The sequence below is a fragment of the Manis javanica genome, chromosome 3, assembly GCF_040802235.1.
Source record: "Manis javanica isolate MJ-LG chromosome 3, MJ_LKY, whole genome shotgun sequence".
Taxonomy (NCBI): Eukaryota; Metazoa; Chordata; class Mammalia; order Pholidota; family Manidae; genus Manis; species Manis javanica.
In genome coordinates this window covers 13,196,824-13,209,617 of record NC_133158.1, presented here as the reverse complement: position 1 = coordinate 13,209,617, position 12,794 = coordinate 13,196,824, and the positions used below count along the sequence as shown (strand labels likewise).

The 12,794-nt window shown below is 40.7% G+C and overlaps 1 protein-coding gene across 24 annotated transcripts in view; it reads left to right on the top strand.

Annotated features, from left to right (window-relative positions):
- MAGI1 (membrane associated guanylate kinase, WW and PDZ domain containing 1) overlaps positions 1 to 12,794 on the top strand; it is a 589,008-nt gene that overhangs the window by 553,073 nt on the left and 23,141 nt on the right. For 20 of the 24 annotated variants that reach the window (XM_073230855.1, XM_073230854.1, XM_073230852.1 and 17 more), the window contains 4 exons: positions 3,780 to 3,996; positions 7,677 to 7,760; positions 10,590 to 10,681; positions 11,962 to 12,154. In XM_073230855.1, the coding sequence (XP_073086956.1) occupies positions 3,780 to 3,996; positions 7,677 to 7,760; positions 10,590 to 10,681; positions 11,962 to 12,154 (586 nt within the window). The remainder of the gene's footprint in view (positions 1 to 3,779; positions 3,997 to 7,676; positions 7,761 to 10,589; positions 10,682 to 11,961; positions 12,155 to 12,794) is intronic. The other 4 variants (XM_073230860.1, XM_073230857.1, XM_073230856.1 and 1 more) reach the window with 1 other exon arrangement.

Below are 12,794 nucleotides of genomic sequence, written 5' to 3'. Positions count from 1 at the left end.
CATGCTCCCAGAAAGTAGAAAGGCATATTTTGGACTTTTCCACACACACACAGAGCATAGCTTCAAAAAGCATAGAGTGCCAAGCTATTAAATACAGAGTGTACCTTCAAATTAAGTAGTTTCTGTAATTGAACTTGAGAAGAAACACAAAGTGAGGTTAAATCTCATCAGGGGGAAATCCCAAGTGCTTCCAGATTTCCGTGTATTTAGCCCATTAGCATGGTTAGAATATGCCAGTCAGCAGTCGCTCCATGGTAGTACAGGTTTTAGAGCATATCCTCAGGATGCTGCTTTACTTCTGTTTTCCAAATTAAGGAACAAAATTTAGATGGTATTTAAAAGGCATGCAGACATGATTGAGAGGCAGCTTTGTAGACTCATTCCGGATTGTATCTGTCATTTCTTATTAAATTGAAGGTAAGTGAGTCATTTATCAGAAGGTGAGAAAGGGTGTTAAAACTTGAAAAGTGGCCCAGGCCATTCCTAGTAGACTTCATTTGCACACACTGGTTGTGGTAAAATCATCTCTTCAGTCAAACTCAAAATTTCAGGTTCTCCCCAGCAGAGATTTGTTATATCGGGACAGCCATCAAATGGTCCTGAGAACCCATAAGGGGGCATGCGAAGCCTGTGTGTGTGTGTAAAAGCATCCTCTGCAGGGAGAAGGTCCAGCCCTTCTGTGAGACTCTCATAGTTAGACAGGGTTGCCAGAAAGATTAAAGGTTCAAGTTTAGACTCCCAGGGAGTACCGAGTAACCCAGGACAGGAAGAGGAGTGTCCTATTTCCCTCAGATAATCCTGCAGTGCAGTTCACCCTGGTGAGGCTTTGTGAAGGCTCCTCACCACGAAGGAGACTGGAACTTCAAGTCAGAGACTGACTTTAACTGTGAAATGAATTTAGTGTCAGTGGACTGACCCCACAATCTGGCGCTTGTTGCCCATTTGTGGAACCAAGGGAGTGTGCGCATTTGAAGGAAGGGATACAACTCTGAGGATAAACATGGATGGAGGTCCTTAGGCTACTGAATTATTTGTTTTTACATTTGAAGTATCTTCTTTCTCCCCTCCCAAAAGGAGAATGAAAATAAAACACTACCAAAATGTAAAAAGTAGAAACAGTCCCCATTTGTTCTCCTTACCAAGGTTAATTTTTTTTTTATAAGTAATGTTAAACTTTGTCTTGATTATTAAAAAAAAAAATTCCCTGTACATGAAAAAATCAATGTAGGCAATGTGGAAAAGTATAAGAGGGGTAAGCACCCACCCCGATCCCAATCTTCTCTCTTCACGCTAGTGTGTGGACCCACAGGAAATCCATTGATGCTGTACATGCTTGTTTATAATCAAGACCCTTGTAAAGACTACAGTGGAAGAGAAAAACAAATTTCCATGCATATGTAAAAGAGAATGGAGATTGTTTCTGTCATCCACATTTTCTGACTCTGAAAATATATACAGCATGTTTCCAGGGGAAGCAGGAAGGCAGGTGTTCACCTTTTAAGGCAGAAATCAAATGGCCATGGGAGCCCAGTTCACTGTTGGGAAGGCCACTGTGGAAGTTGGCAGAACCAGGTTCTTTTCCAAGTCTTTGCAATGCCGATCCATCCAGGTCTGAGCTGAGCACTTGATCCTCAAAAGGGAGCAGTGTTGACATGGGGGAGTGGTGGTGTTTGTCTCTGCCCAAACATCAATGTGTCTTCTGGCATCTTTACCACAATATGTCGTTCCCTTGAGTCTGAGTGAATTAAGCCTCTCCTGCAGTCCTACCAAGACCTCTGTGCTACCTTACAACATGGTCCTCAGATTTCTCCCACAGGCATACCAAGTATAATTTTAAATTGGTCTTTCTTACCTTCATTAAATACATGCTTAATTTTCCTCAACTTTGAATCCTTGCCAATACCTATATTCAGATCTCTAATCTGTAATAATCAAAAGCAAATGAAGTTTTTGTTCTCCTTGGGCTTTTTTCAGATACTTATTTCAAAGCAGGGACTGGAAGGAGAGGGAGTAGAGGGACCTAAGATTTAAATGAAATGGACCTTGGAAATTTCCATCACAGTGGAAAATGAGAGAAGGTGCTTATGGGGGAGAGAGCAAGGAAGAACAGTTTGGGTAGGATTGATTTGTAAGACCGAGGGGAGGATTTTGATGCTGTAAAGAACTTGAGGGAACTCGAATGCTCTGGGTCAAAGATTTAAAAGTTACTTTAAAAAACATAAGCTATACAGGACCTGTAAGAGAGGACAGAGATACCCCTTGCTGTCCTCTGCCCCTTAATGAGGCTCTTAATTAGGTAAGTACAGGGATGTAGCATCTGTTATGTAGGAGGCAGAATTCTAGAATTTTTATTTTGAATGGGGGAAACTAAACACCTGGACTTACCACAGTCTTTAATTGGAGGAAACATGAACTGAAATTATTTTATTTCCCACCTGTGGTTTTTCCTCTCACTAGGTTTTGCTCTCTGTTCAGTTGCCACTCCGGCAAAGAACATTTCATAAAATGGGAAGGGTCTTTTCCTGAGCAGGTTTTAAGCAACAGGAACCTGCTTATTCTGTTGGAATTTAAATGAAACTCTCTCCCATTGAATACTACTTGGCCTTCAGACACCTTGCACATCTAACAAGGCTGACCCCCTGAGGTCAACTCATATATCTTGGTTTTCAGACATCAGTAGTGTCAGGAGAGCAGGAGGTGAAATGTGATGCCTGCAAAATTGATCAGCTAAGAATTATGAAAGTCCTTCATGTAATAAATATTTATATGCTTATAAATACACTGCAGGCATGCTTTTTTTTAAATCTGACCCCTATTCCTTACAGTCTAGAACTGATGGCAAACCCTTAGGAGTTGGATATTTTATCATTGAAAGATGCAACACCTAGAGTCCCAGGGAACATACTCAGCCCTGGCTGTGCTTCTTCTGGATACTATAGCCTCTTACATAATGCCCCATGGTATTTTTGTGTCACATATTTTGTCAAAAAATCAGGCTGTAAAACTGATACATCTTGTATCTCTCCCCTGAACATTAAACTCACATACCTGTTTGCTTACTGGACATGAGTGTCTAATTGGCAGCTCAAATGTGTAAGTCTAGAACTGGATTCCTGATTCTTGTAACTGCACAGGCCCAAATAATCAGCCCCTTTATCTCTCCCTTATTAATAAATGGCTACTTCAGTCTTCCATTTGGATCAGGTCCCAAACTTTGAAGTCATCCTTGATTCCTTTCTTCACACCTTCTGCAACCTATCAGCAAATCTTGTTGGCTGCACCATCACGATATATTCAAAATCTGTGCACTCTTCTCCACCTCTACCATATTACCCCAGTCCAAGCCACCATCATCTCTCACCTAGGTGATAGCAACATTCTCCAGAGGTCGCCCCAGTTCTATACCCTTGCCCCAGGACCTTTTATAACGACACCAATGAGAATCAAGGATGTTAAATTTGTATCTTGTAATATATGAGCCCGATGTCTTAGCTGAGAATCTAAGATGAAAATTGGATTTGTTTTCCGCTCCAGCCCAGGGAGCAGTATGGTTTGTGATTATGCCCTTCCCTCCTGCCCGCCCCTCTCTCTGTCTGCCAATCACCTGGGGATTTATCTGCATTCAGCATTAGCTGGAGAAAGGGAGAAGCTGAAATGTTGTAGATATATTTATGTATATGTACTCAGAGGTGCTGAACAAAGACAAGCTGATGGGAGACACCCACTCAAGAACCAATAATAATCATCTCTTCCTGCCCCTCTCACTTGCTTACTTTCAGCAACCACTGGAAAGAAAAGACAGCCAGAATAGTTCTCAGCACAGTGTTTCCAGCCACCGAAGCTTGCACACAGCATCCCCAAGCCACAGCACGCAGGCGCTCCCCGAGTACCCACCTGCAGAGGCCCCAGCTCCAGATCAAACCGACAGCTCTGGGCAAAGGAAACCAGATCCTTTTAAAATCTGGGCCCAGTCCAGGAGCATGTATGAAAACCGACGTGAGTAGCACCCTGGCTCCTGTCTTCCTGAGACCCTGACCCAGGGCTCCAACTTTCTCTCGAGGCTTATTAAAAATAGATCATCAGCGTGTACACTGGTTAGAGGTAAATCAAGAAGAGAGGCAAAAGCTTTTCAGAGCCACAGTAGAATCTGCTGGGTATTCACAGAGGCTCCATTATGTCTCCCAGTTTAGGGAAGGGGGGTATAGATAGGGATGGCTGTCAAATAGAGGACCTAGATAAAAATGGATTTATTTGTCCTTCAGTTAAAAGAAGTGACAGATAAGAGCGGCTGTCTCATTAATTCTTTTCCACATAGAGATGGTGGTGTGCTCTTGTAAAACAGCTCTGATATAAAATAGAACATAAATTTGATTGGTTTGTATTGCAGTAGTAATGAGAAGAAATTAAATGCTTTCTGTGGTCTCTTAGGTTTTAAGAAGACTAGTGTTTTTCTTTGTTTCATAGTTTTTTTATGTTTTTGATTTGTTTGTTTACCATTATCAGTCTTTCTAAACATTCCCCTTAAAACAAAAAAAAAGAGTGAGTGGTTTGTGCTTTAATTATTTATGCCATGGTTAAGTGTGTTTCTTTGGCTTCACCTTTTCAATAAGTATGAACAACTGATGGCATATGTTGGGATTTTTTGGCTCTTACAAACCTAATATCACTTCCGTGTTTAACTTCTTTTTATTATGAAATGCTTTCCAAAGACCATCCACGATAATAGTTATTTATCCTACAGTTACCCATGAAAGTCCCTAAAATGCTTTAATCTTAAGGGATGCCAACTGGCCTCTTTTTCTTTGGCTGTTGCTAATAGTGATATTTTCTCCTGAGTATGATTAGTCAGGATAAAGCAACTATGAAGGATATGCACTTTGTTTTCTCTTTCTGGCAGGGGCAGGGAGAGACTGTTTACTGAGGGAGGAGGCCAAGTTTGGTGTAGGGTGTGATTAAAACGGAAAGAGAACAGTTTCTTGCCTATCCTCATTCCCTAACCCCCCAGCAGCACGAGATTCCTCTCCAGCCACAGCTGTGGTTCTTGCTCAGGCAGAGTCCCCTGGGGGGTCCATGGCACAGAGGTGGCAGGAGGTGCTCCCGCCTCTCGCCGGCCCGCTAGGATGTGGCCCTGCAGCACGTCCTTTGCTGCCTGAAGCTCCTCCCCTGTGACCCCATCCAAACGGGAGTGAGGCCAGCATCGCTGTCTGAGAAGGAAGGCTGGCCACACTACTGGATGACCTTCAGCAGTTCCGGGACACAGGGCAAGTCTCGAGTCTTGCTGATTATCAAATTCTAGAAGGCACGAGGGATACCTTTGTCCTTTTCTTCCTCAAGGGAGAAATATCATCGCCTTCTTACTATAACTGTGTGGGGAATAAATAGGCTGCTTTGGCTAGAGGTTCACTGTGCTGACAAAGGCTGATTAATTTGAGAAGGGATTTCTTTAGTCCTTGGACTAAAAGGACCCCTTAGAGTACCCTGACACCAGGCCAAAGGGAACGAAGCCCCTTTAGGAACATCCCTCACAAGCATGAACCTGTGCTCTCTTCTCACTGCGCCTTCTCAGTAACTGTAGTGGTTTCAGGGAAGAAACATCTTCCAAAGAAAACTATTTTCAGATTCCTTTCACATTTTTTGCTAACCATGTGCCTCCTCCAATCAATGGCCCAACTTCAGTTGATGTTGAGATGAGATAATAGCGTTATTGACCGTGCCCCTGCTTTTCTCAATACAGTACACATTTATGACTGAGTTTCTTCCCATGTAGGAACCTTTTTGTGATAAAATAAATCACGTTCTGAAGTGCTGGTGAGTCCACCACAGATGGACAGATAACCTCTAACACATCGTTTAAAAGTTAACTCCAGCTCAGATGCCATTTTCACCTTGATAGAAGCAAACTTTCCTAAGAATTTGGTATTTCATTAAGTTTTTTAAAAACATTTGCACCAGAAAGACAAAAAAAAGAAAAAAAGTCTTCTTGCCATACAGCCAGCTGCTTATTTAATAAAGCACTGAAATTACTCAGCGGGCAGTGTGGAGTATTTGAAACAGTTGCCACCTTGGTGTCTCCACTTTAACATCTATGGAACAGGATCGAGCAGCACACATGCGAATCAATTTCTTTTTGGTGATTGGAGCTCCGTAGTTGAGTGACTGTAGCAACCTAATTGATGTTAAGATTTTCATGGTTTCTTTCTCTCTGCCAAATGCGGTAATGAGGAGGTTTCACCTCCCCATGGTAATTACTCAGTATCATTCACCGATTTTCCTCTTTTCACAGCACCTACAAAGGAACCTGCATCAATCTTACCTTTTAATCAGCATTTTGCTTCATCCCAGATCAGTTTTTGCCATTCCCATAGGTTGTTTTTTATCTTGTCTTTGTTGGGGGAGTGTGTGGGGGGGTGGAATGTAGCATGCAGCCTCCTTAGATGTGATTCCCTGCCCCTCCCGCTAAGACATACTAAAAGGAGCAAAGCACTCCAGGGAAAACAGAAAAATTGAAGTCAGTAGCACCTTAATTGTACCATATTTTCCCCTTTTTGTTCATATGTTTCATTTTATTGGGTAGGGCAGTACAAAGACTAATACAATCTCTGGTCACATTCCTTTACATGATCTAAATGCTGAGTAAAATACCATTCCTGATAGGGCCATCTGTCAGAGCAGCGTGTCAAAACAAATCAATCTGAACTGCAGATGTATTAGCAAATCCCTGTGAAGAACTTAAATGTTTAATTAGAAACAAAGACAAGCATGGAAGTCCTTTAAAAACCATGTTGCCCGTTTTGTATATTCTCTAGATAACATAGCAATTGTGCACACATCTTTAAAAATGACATTGATGCAATTTACTAGTATATGTTGAGCAAGACCAGGTAGTATCCACCAGAGTTTGCTACAAAAAGAAGTCCAAAGCTTGCAGGTAAAATTTTACCTGTTCACAAAACAGTTTGGTAGGAGAAAAAAAAAATGTCAAAGCTGTCGTATTTACCAACATTGTGAACCTATCCATCCTGCTCTGGAGAGACGTGCTTAAGATTTGGAATCGGTGAATGGGCTCTTTTATCATAGTGAGTGGATGTAATTCTAGATTTTAAGAGCTGCTATGACAGTTCTTATCTGTGTGTTTGTTCAGATCTTCACCAGATCTGATGATTTGACTCTAGATGAAAGACTATTCTGGTTGAAGTGCCTAGAATTCATCTGAACAGGTATTAGGACAAGCATGGATTCCATCAGGAACTTGATACTTTTCTAAGTAAGTGCTGGAGTATGACCCCTGTCACAAAACAAAGTAGAGTTTGTTTTTTTTCTTAAAAGGAGATAAGGGTTTAGACAAACCAAAAATTCATGACATGATTAAAACAAGGTCATGCAAGAATGTGTACTTTAGGGTATGATTAAATACGAAGAGTCCAAGATGGTAATGGTAGTTCTATGAAATTCTCCACAGTATAGTTGTACCTTCTAGATTTTTGACAAGAAAAGCACCATGAAAAAAGGGGGGAAAAAAGAAACAGAATCAAACTGTAGTCTGAAAATCCACTACAGCCCACGACCTTTACTGTGAAAGCTTAACTGCATGTTCCTTATCAATCAAAGCTAAATTAAAATGAACAAGAGAAAGCACATACATTAAGCTTTGCAAAATTGTGAAATTAATATTCCAGCTATGTCACCTTCGCCTGCATCGGGATTGAGCAAGGGTGAAAGAGAAAGAGAAATCAATTCCACGAATTTTGGAGAATGCCAGAGTAAGGATCCACTGAAAACTGTTTCTCCATTACCATTCATCCTGTTTGATGTTGCCATTTGTCTGGGGTGCTGGGGAGAAACTCAGAAGAGGGAGGCAAAGAAAAAAATGTCATGAGCAGAAGTGTTGGGGCATGTAGACCAAAGACAAGACGAAATAAGAAGAGATGGGCATGTTTTAGATGTCTGGAAATGTATGTCTGTAGTAATTGAGACACCACGAGGTTTCTACAAACCGGGTGATTCCATTCTTCCTAATTATCAAAGGAAGTGTTTTGACTGCTTTAATTGAGTTGCTCTTGATGTTACCAAAGGAGATTAACTGCTGAGATTGTTTCCTGTGCAAGGGCTTAAGAAATGGAGAAAATTGGCCCAGATTTTCCTAGCTCTTTTTGATTTAGCCTTTCTCTCTCTCTCTCAAAAAAGAGTGATTCTCAATATCAGAAAGGTGGTTCTTCCCTCTGACTCCTAAAAACTTAAATCTAATAAAATCTGCTTGAGATAAGGAAGAGAACAAACCATTTTACAAGGGTAGTTTAGAAACCTCAGTGCCTCTGGGAATAAGTGGCAGCAGAGGCCATGGAAGAGAAAAATTCCACAATTCTGTAATACAGTTTGGTACTGACTTATCATCAGAGTTACATATTTGGGTACATGGCATCTGGTTGGCAGGAGAGTGTCACATTAAAGTGCCAAAAGATTTTCTTTGTAACATGTCTATGTGTTGGTGTATCATGCCTGTATCCGTGCTTTTGTGGCTCTTCTCCAACGTCTTCAGAGCCCTTGCTGTCACTGGGCATCTTCCTTCCAATGAGAAGCTCTTCCCATTGAATCTGAGAGAAGCAAAGGCTTTTTCTTGTGTGGGCTAAACTGTATGATAAGCCTAAATCCGTTGGCCCTAGCCCCCCATACCATGACAGCTTACACCTAGATAAGCAATAGAACAGAAACTTGCTACGTTTGGTGTCACTGTAGGATGGGCAAGAGCTCCTGTGTTAAATGATGCCGAGAAGAATGGGTCTGGGCTGGAAGTCTCTGCAGAGATCCTTTCCTGCTTCACAGAAAGGTTCAGCAGACTTAAGGCAGACTCTGCCTGGCGCCTAGTGTTCGGCGGGAAAGCACCCGTGGTCTATTTGGGTAATAATCCTCTTGCTTGAGTAAACCCAAGACAGAGACCTAACTTGATTCAATTTGTTGTTTCAGTGAGGCTATTACAGCAAATACCCTTTAGCCAGCTACTCGAACAGAAGGAAAAAATTGTTACCTTAGCAAGCTCAAGAAAATATCATTCTCAAATTGTGTTTATGGGAGTCCTATGATGCGCGCTTAACCATGGAGTCGTATAGTTTAGCCTAAGCAATTATAATAAAAAAGCATTGGATAAAAAGCACCATTTAAAGCCATGGCATTAAGATTGCTCAAGCAAAAATATTGGATTCAAGCTCCTCTGACTTGTACTTACCTATTCATTTAGTTCCTTCTCTCTCAGCGCATTCATTCGCGGTGCCGCTTAAGCTTGTGGGTGAGTCAGTAAAAAGGAACATTTCTCTCTAACTTGAAAACTAAACAACCACCTTCCTCTTCCCTTTCCCGTTGTACAAAATTGGAGAAGACGAGAATTAAATGCTGAGGTACTGAGGCCTACACACTCCTTCAGCTCAAAATTCAATTAAGTAAGCCAGAAAGTATGCAGAACAGTATTTGAAAAACCCCTTTAGGATTCGCTGGCATTAAACTATATTTTTTCTCTTTAAATAAAAGGTCATTTTAAGGATGATAAAACATACTATGTATACATTAAAACACTAAAGAAGAATTAAATAGAAATATCCCTTTTTTATTATCTTAGTTAAGTGACAGGGTGGTGTATTAAACAATTTCATGTACAGTAAGCATCTTATGGAAATTACTTTTAAAAAGTGAGATTTAAAAAAAAATGTTAAAGCCCTAGACCATTACTGAATTTTAAAAGTAAAATATGAAGTTATTGGATAATAAATTAATGCTTATTACTTTGAGATATTACAGGCAAATTCTGGAATAAAGTAGTCATTTTAGTGATGAAATATAGTTCATTGATAATAGATTGTGTTTGTTGTCACCACTGGTCTTAAAAATGTGGAAGGCTGGCTATTTTTGGCAATCATCCTGAAGTCATAGTAAATTTTGTAAATCTGGAAATATCAGGATGTCCAAGAGTAACTTTTTAGCAAAAATGACCTAACAAATCAAATCACTGGCATTGCTGACTGCTGGTCTTGATTACTTTAAGGGAGAAAGAAGTGATTTTTTTTTTTTTTTAATTGAAAGGTCTTTTTAACCTGAGCTGTTTTCTGTCACCCTCTATTTGGTATAACATCAAGTGACCGAACAGGAATTCTGAATCCTCAAAGCCAGCTCCTTCTTCAGGGGTCACTCGGACAGCATGAACTCTCTTTCTGGACATGAGTGCTCACTTTGTGATCTGGCACATGATGATTTTAATTTCATTTATTAAGATAAATAAATTTAATTTGTGCCAGTATTGAGGAGAGTGGTCCACACTGACTTCTGGCTCAGTCAGGGAATATTGGCTTGGGCATGATGAGGAATTACCAAACAGTGATTAGCCCTTTGAAAAAATTTAGGGCCAATGACTATCCCACTGCTTACGTCCACCCGGCGTCCTCTGTTATTTCACCCTGTCCAGTGACTTTGTTTCCATGTCCATATCAGACAGCTGTCACCTGCTCCAGCACCATCAGTACTGGTCTTGTCACTGTGTTCACTTTAAGGGTATGGTTCCTTTTATCAGAGAAATAATCTTTCTCTTCCTTCTCCCCTCTCTGCAGTTCCAGATTACCAAGAACAGGACATCTTCCTCTGGAGAAAAGAGACTGGATTTGGATTTAGGATTCTGGGTGGCAATGAACCAGGGGAACCTGTGAGTCTCTTGTCTACCCCACCCCCACCCACGGTGCTTTTTTTCTAAGACTTCAAAGCCAATTGGCAGCAGGGACAAATCACTGAGATTTGAGTCCAGCCAGGTGCAACATGGCTTCATCTCAAGCTGTGCGGGTTATTTATTGGATCTGGTGGAGCTCCTTTTGTCTTAAGGAAGAAGGGATTAGATGATTCATAAAAAGTTTATATTTGTGTTCCTGAGAAATGGTAGCTGCAGCATCTGGAGCTCCCCATCCAAGAAAATGAAAACAAAAAGCAAAACAAGAATAGGCATCAATTAATACAGCAATAGTCTGACAGCAAATAGTTGGCTTTGCATATTGAATAGCTAGCTAATGCACAGACAGTATGTTAACAGGGGTTATGAGACTAACTAGAGAAAGTAGAATCACTGTCTTTACCAAAGTAGAGAAAGGCCCTGGGCAAGGGTCAGGACACATTCACACTTGAAGGCCTCAGGTTCCTCATCTTCAGAATAAATTTAATATAACATCACAGGATTGTTGTGAAAGGAGAAAAGAGAACTAAAGATTAAGATTGTCCAAGATCACAGCATTAATGGGGACTGGGAAAGGTCTGACTCCAGAACCCATACTCTTAACGACTGTTCTGTCCGAATTCTTTGTAAACTTCATATACCATAGAAAGTTAATTGCAGCTTTATCTGGTGAGAAGGCAAGGAAAGCACAAATAGTTTAGATAAAGTTTAATGAATGGTAAATATAATAGCAAGACACTAAATATAAAGATTGCCCTGCACACGGGTGTTAAAAAAGTACCGAAATGAGGACATCAAGCCAGAGTTTGCTTGTTTCTTTCCTTCATGTAACAGTGTTCCTTGTGCATCCCCTATTCCTAAGCATGGTGCTGGACTTTTAAAGAGAAGTAGTATTATATTACTATCATAATGAGCAAAGTTTTCTGAAAAGAGCATTCTTAGGTAGATAGAAAACAGGAAAAGATTTTACAAATGAAGAAATAAAGCGATTTATTTCTGCAAAGGGGAAAAAGAGGGAGATATCACCAGACTACAGATAAATGTCCAGGAACCAAACAAGAAATAGTTATTTTTTTCTACCATTTAGTAGTTGTTGTAGCATCTTGCACAATGCCTGATACCCAGTGAGTGCTCAATAAATGTTGTAGCATGGGTGTAGACATGAATGAATGAATTGAATTGTTCTTGGAGATGTGAAGGCCACTGATAATAACAGTAAACCAAAAGGTCAATGTTTCATCCATCATCCAATTACTCAACAGATTTATATAGGTCACATCGTTCCACTGGGTGCTGCTGACACGGACGGCCGCCTAAGGTCTGGGGATGAATTAATCTGTGTGGATGGGACACCAGTAATTGGAAAATCACACCAGCTTGTGGTCCAGCTTATGCAACAAGCTGCCAAGCAGGGCCACGTCAATCTCACAGTGCGGCGGAAAATGGTGTTTGCAGGTATGTTTTCCATGCGTTCCTCCAGACAGCAACTTGTCACTTGAGGCACAGAAAAGACCCCGTTCCCATGTCTGCCTCCTCAGGCATCTATTTTAGCCAATGTTTGCAAATGTGATTAAGCTCAGAGTTTCCAGATGGTTTGCTTCTCTGAAATCCTGCAAAACTACTGTCATTCAAAAGTACTTTAATGTGCCGTTCTTGCATGTTCACCAAACGCTTCTAGAAGAGGACTTGTTGAATATATGACATGTCCCCACATCTCCCTGCCAACCAGAACTTAGTCACTTTCTTCATTTACTGATAATTCTCAACAAAAGAAAGCAGTCAGAAAAATTATGGCTTCAGATTGAAAGAAATTAGGATTGTGCTGCAAAATAAGCTTAAAAAATCATTAGTGATACCTCACTCTGTTGTTGACTGTCATATGTATTGAGCCAAGACTTTTTTTTCCCTTTGCAATTAAGTTGTAGAGCTGGCCAATTCTAGGTCATCTTTGATTCCTTTCTCCTGTCTGCAAGCTTTCAAGTATTTAAGTTCTCAAAATACTGGATACCTTTTGGGCCCAACTTAAATGTAACGCTCTCTGTGAAACCCTCAGAAATTCCCTCCTTTCTCCAACAGCCTTCAGATTTTAGCATTC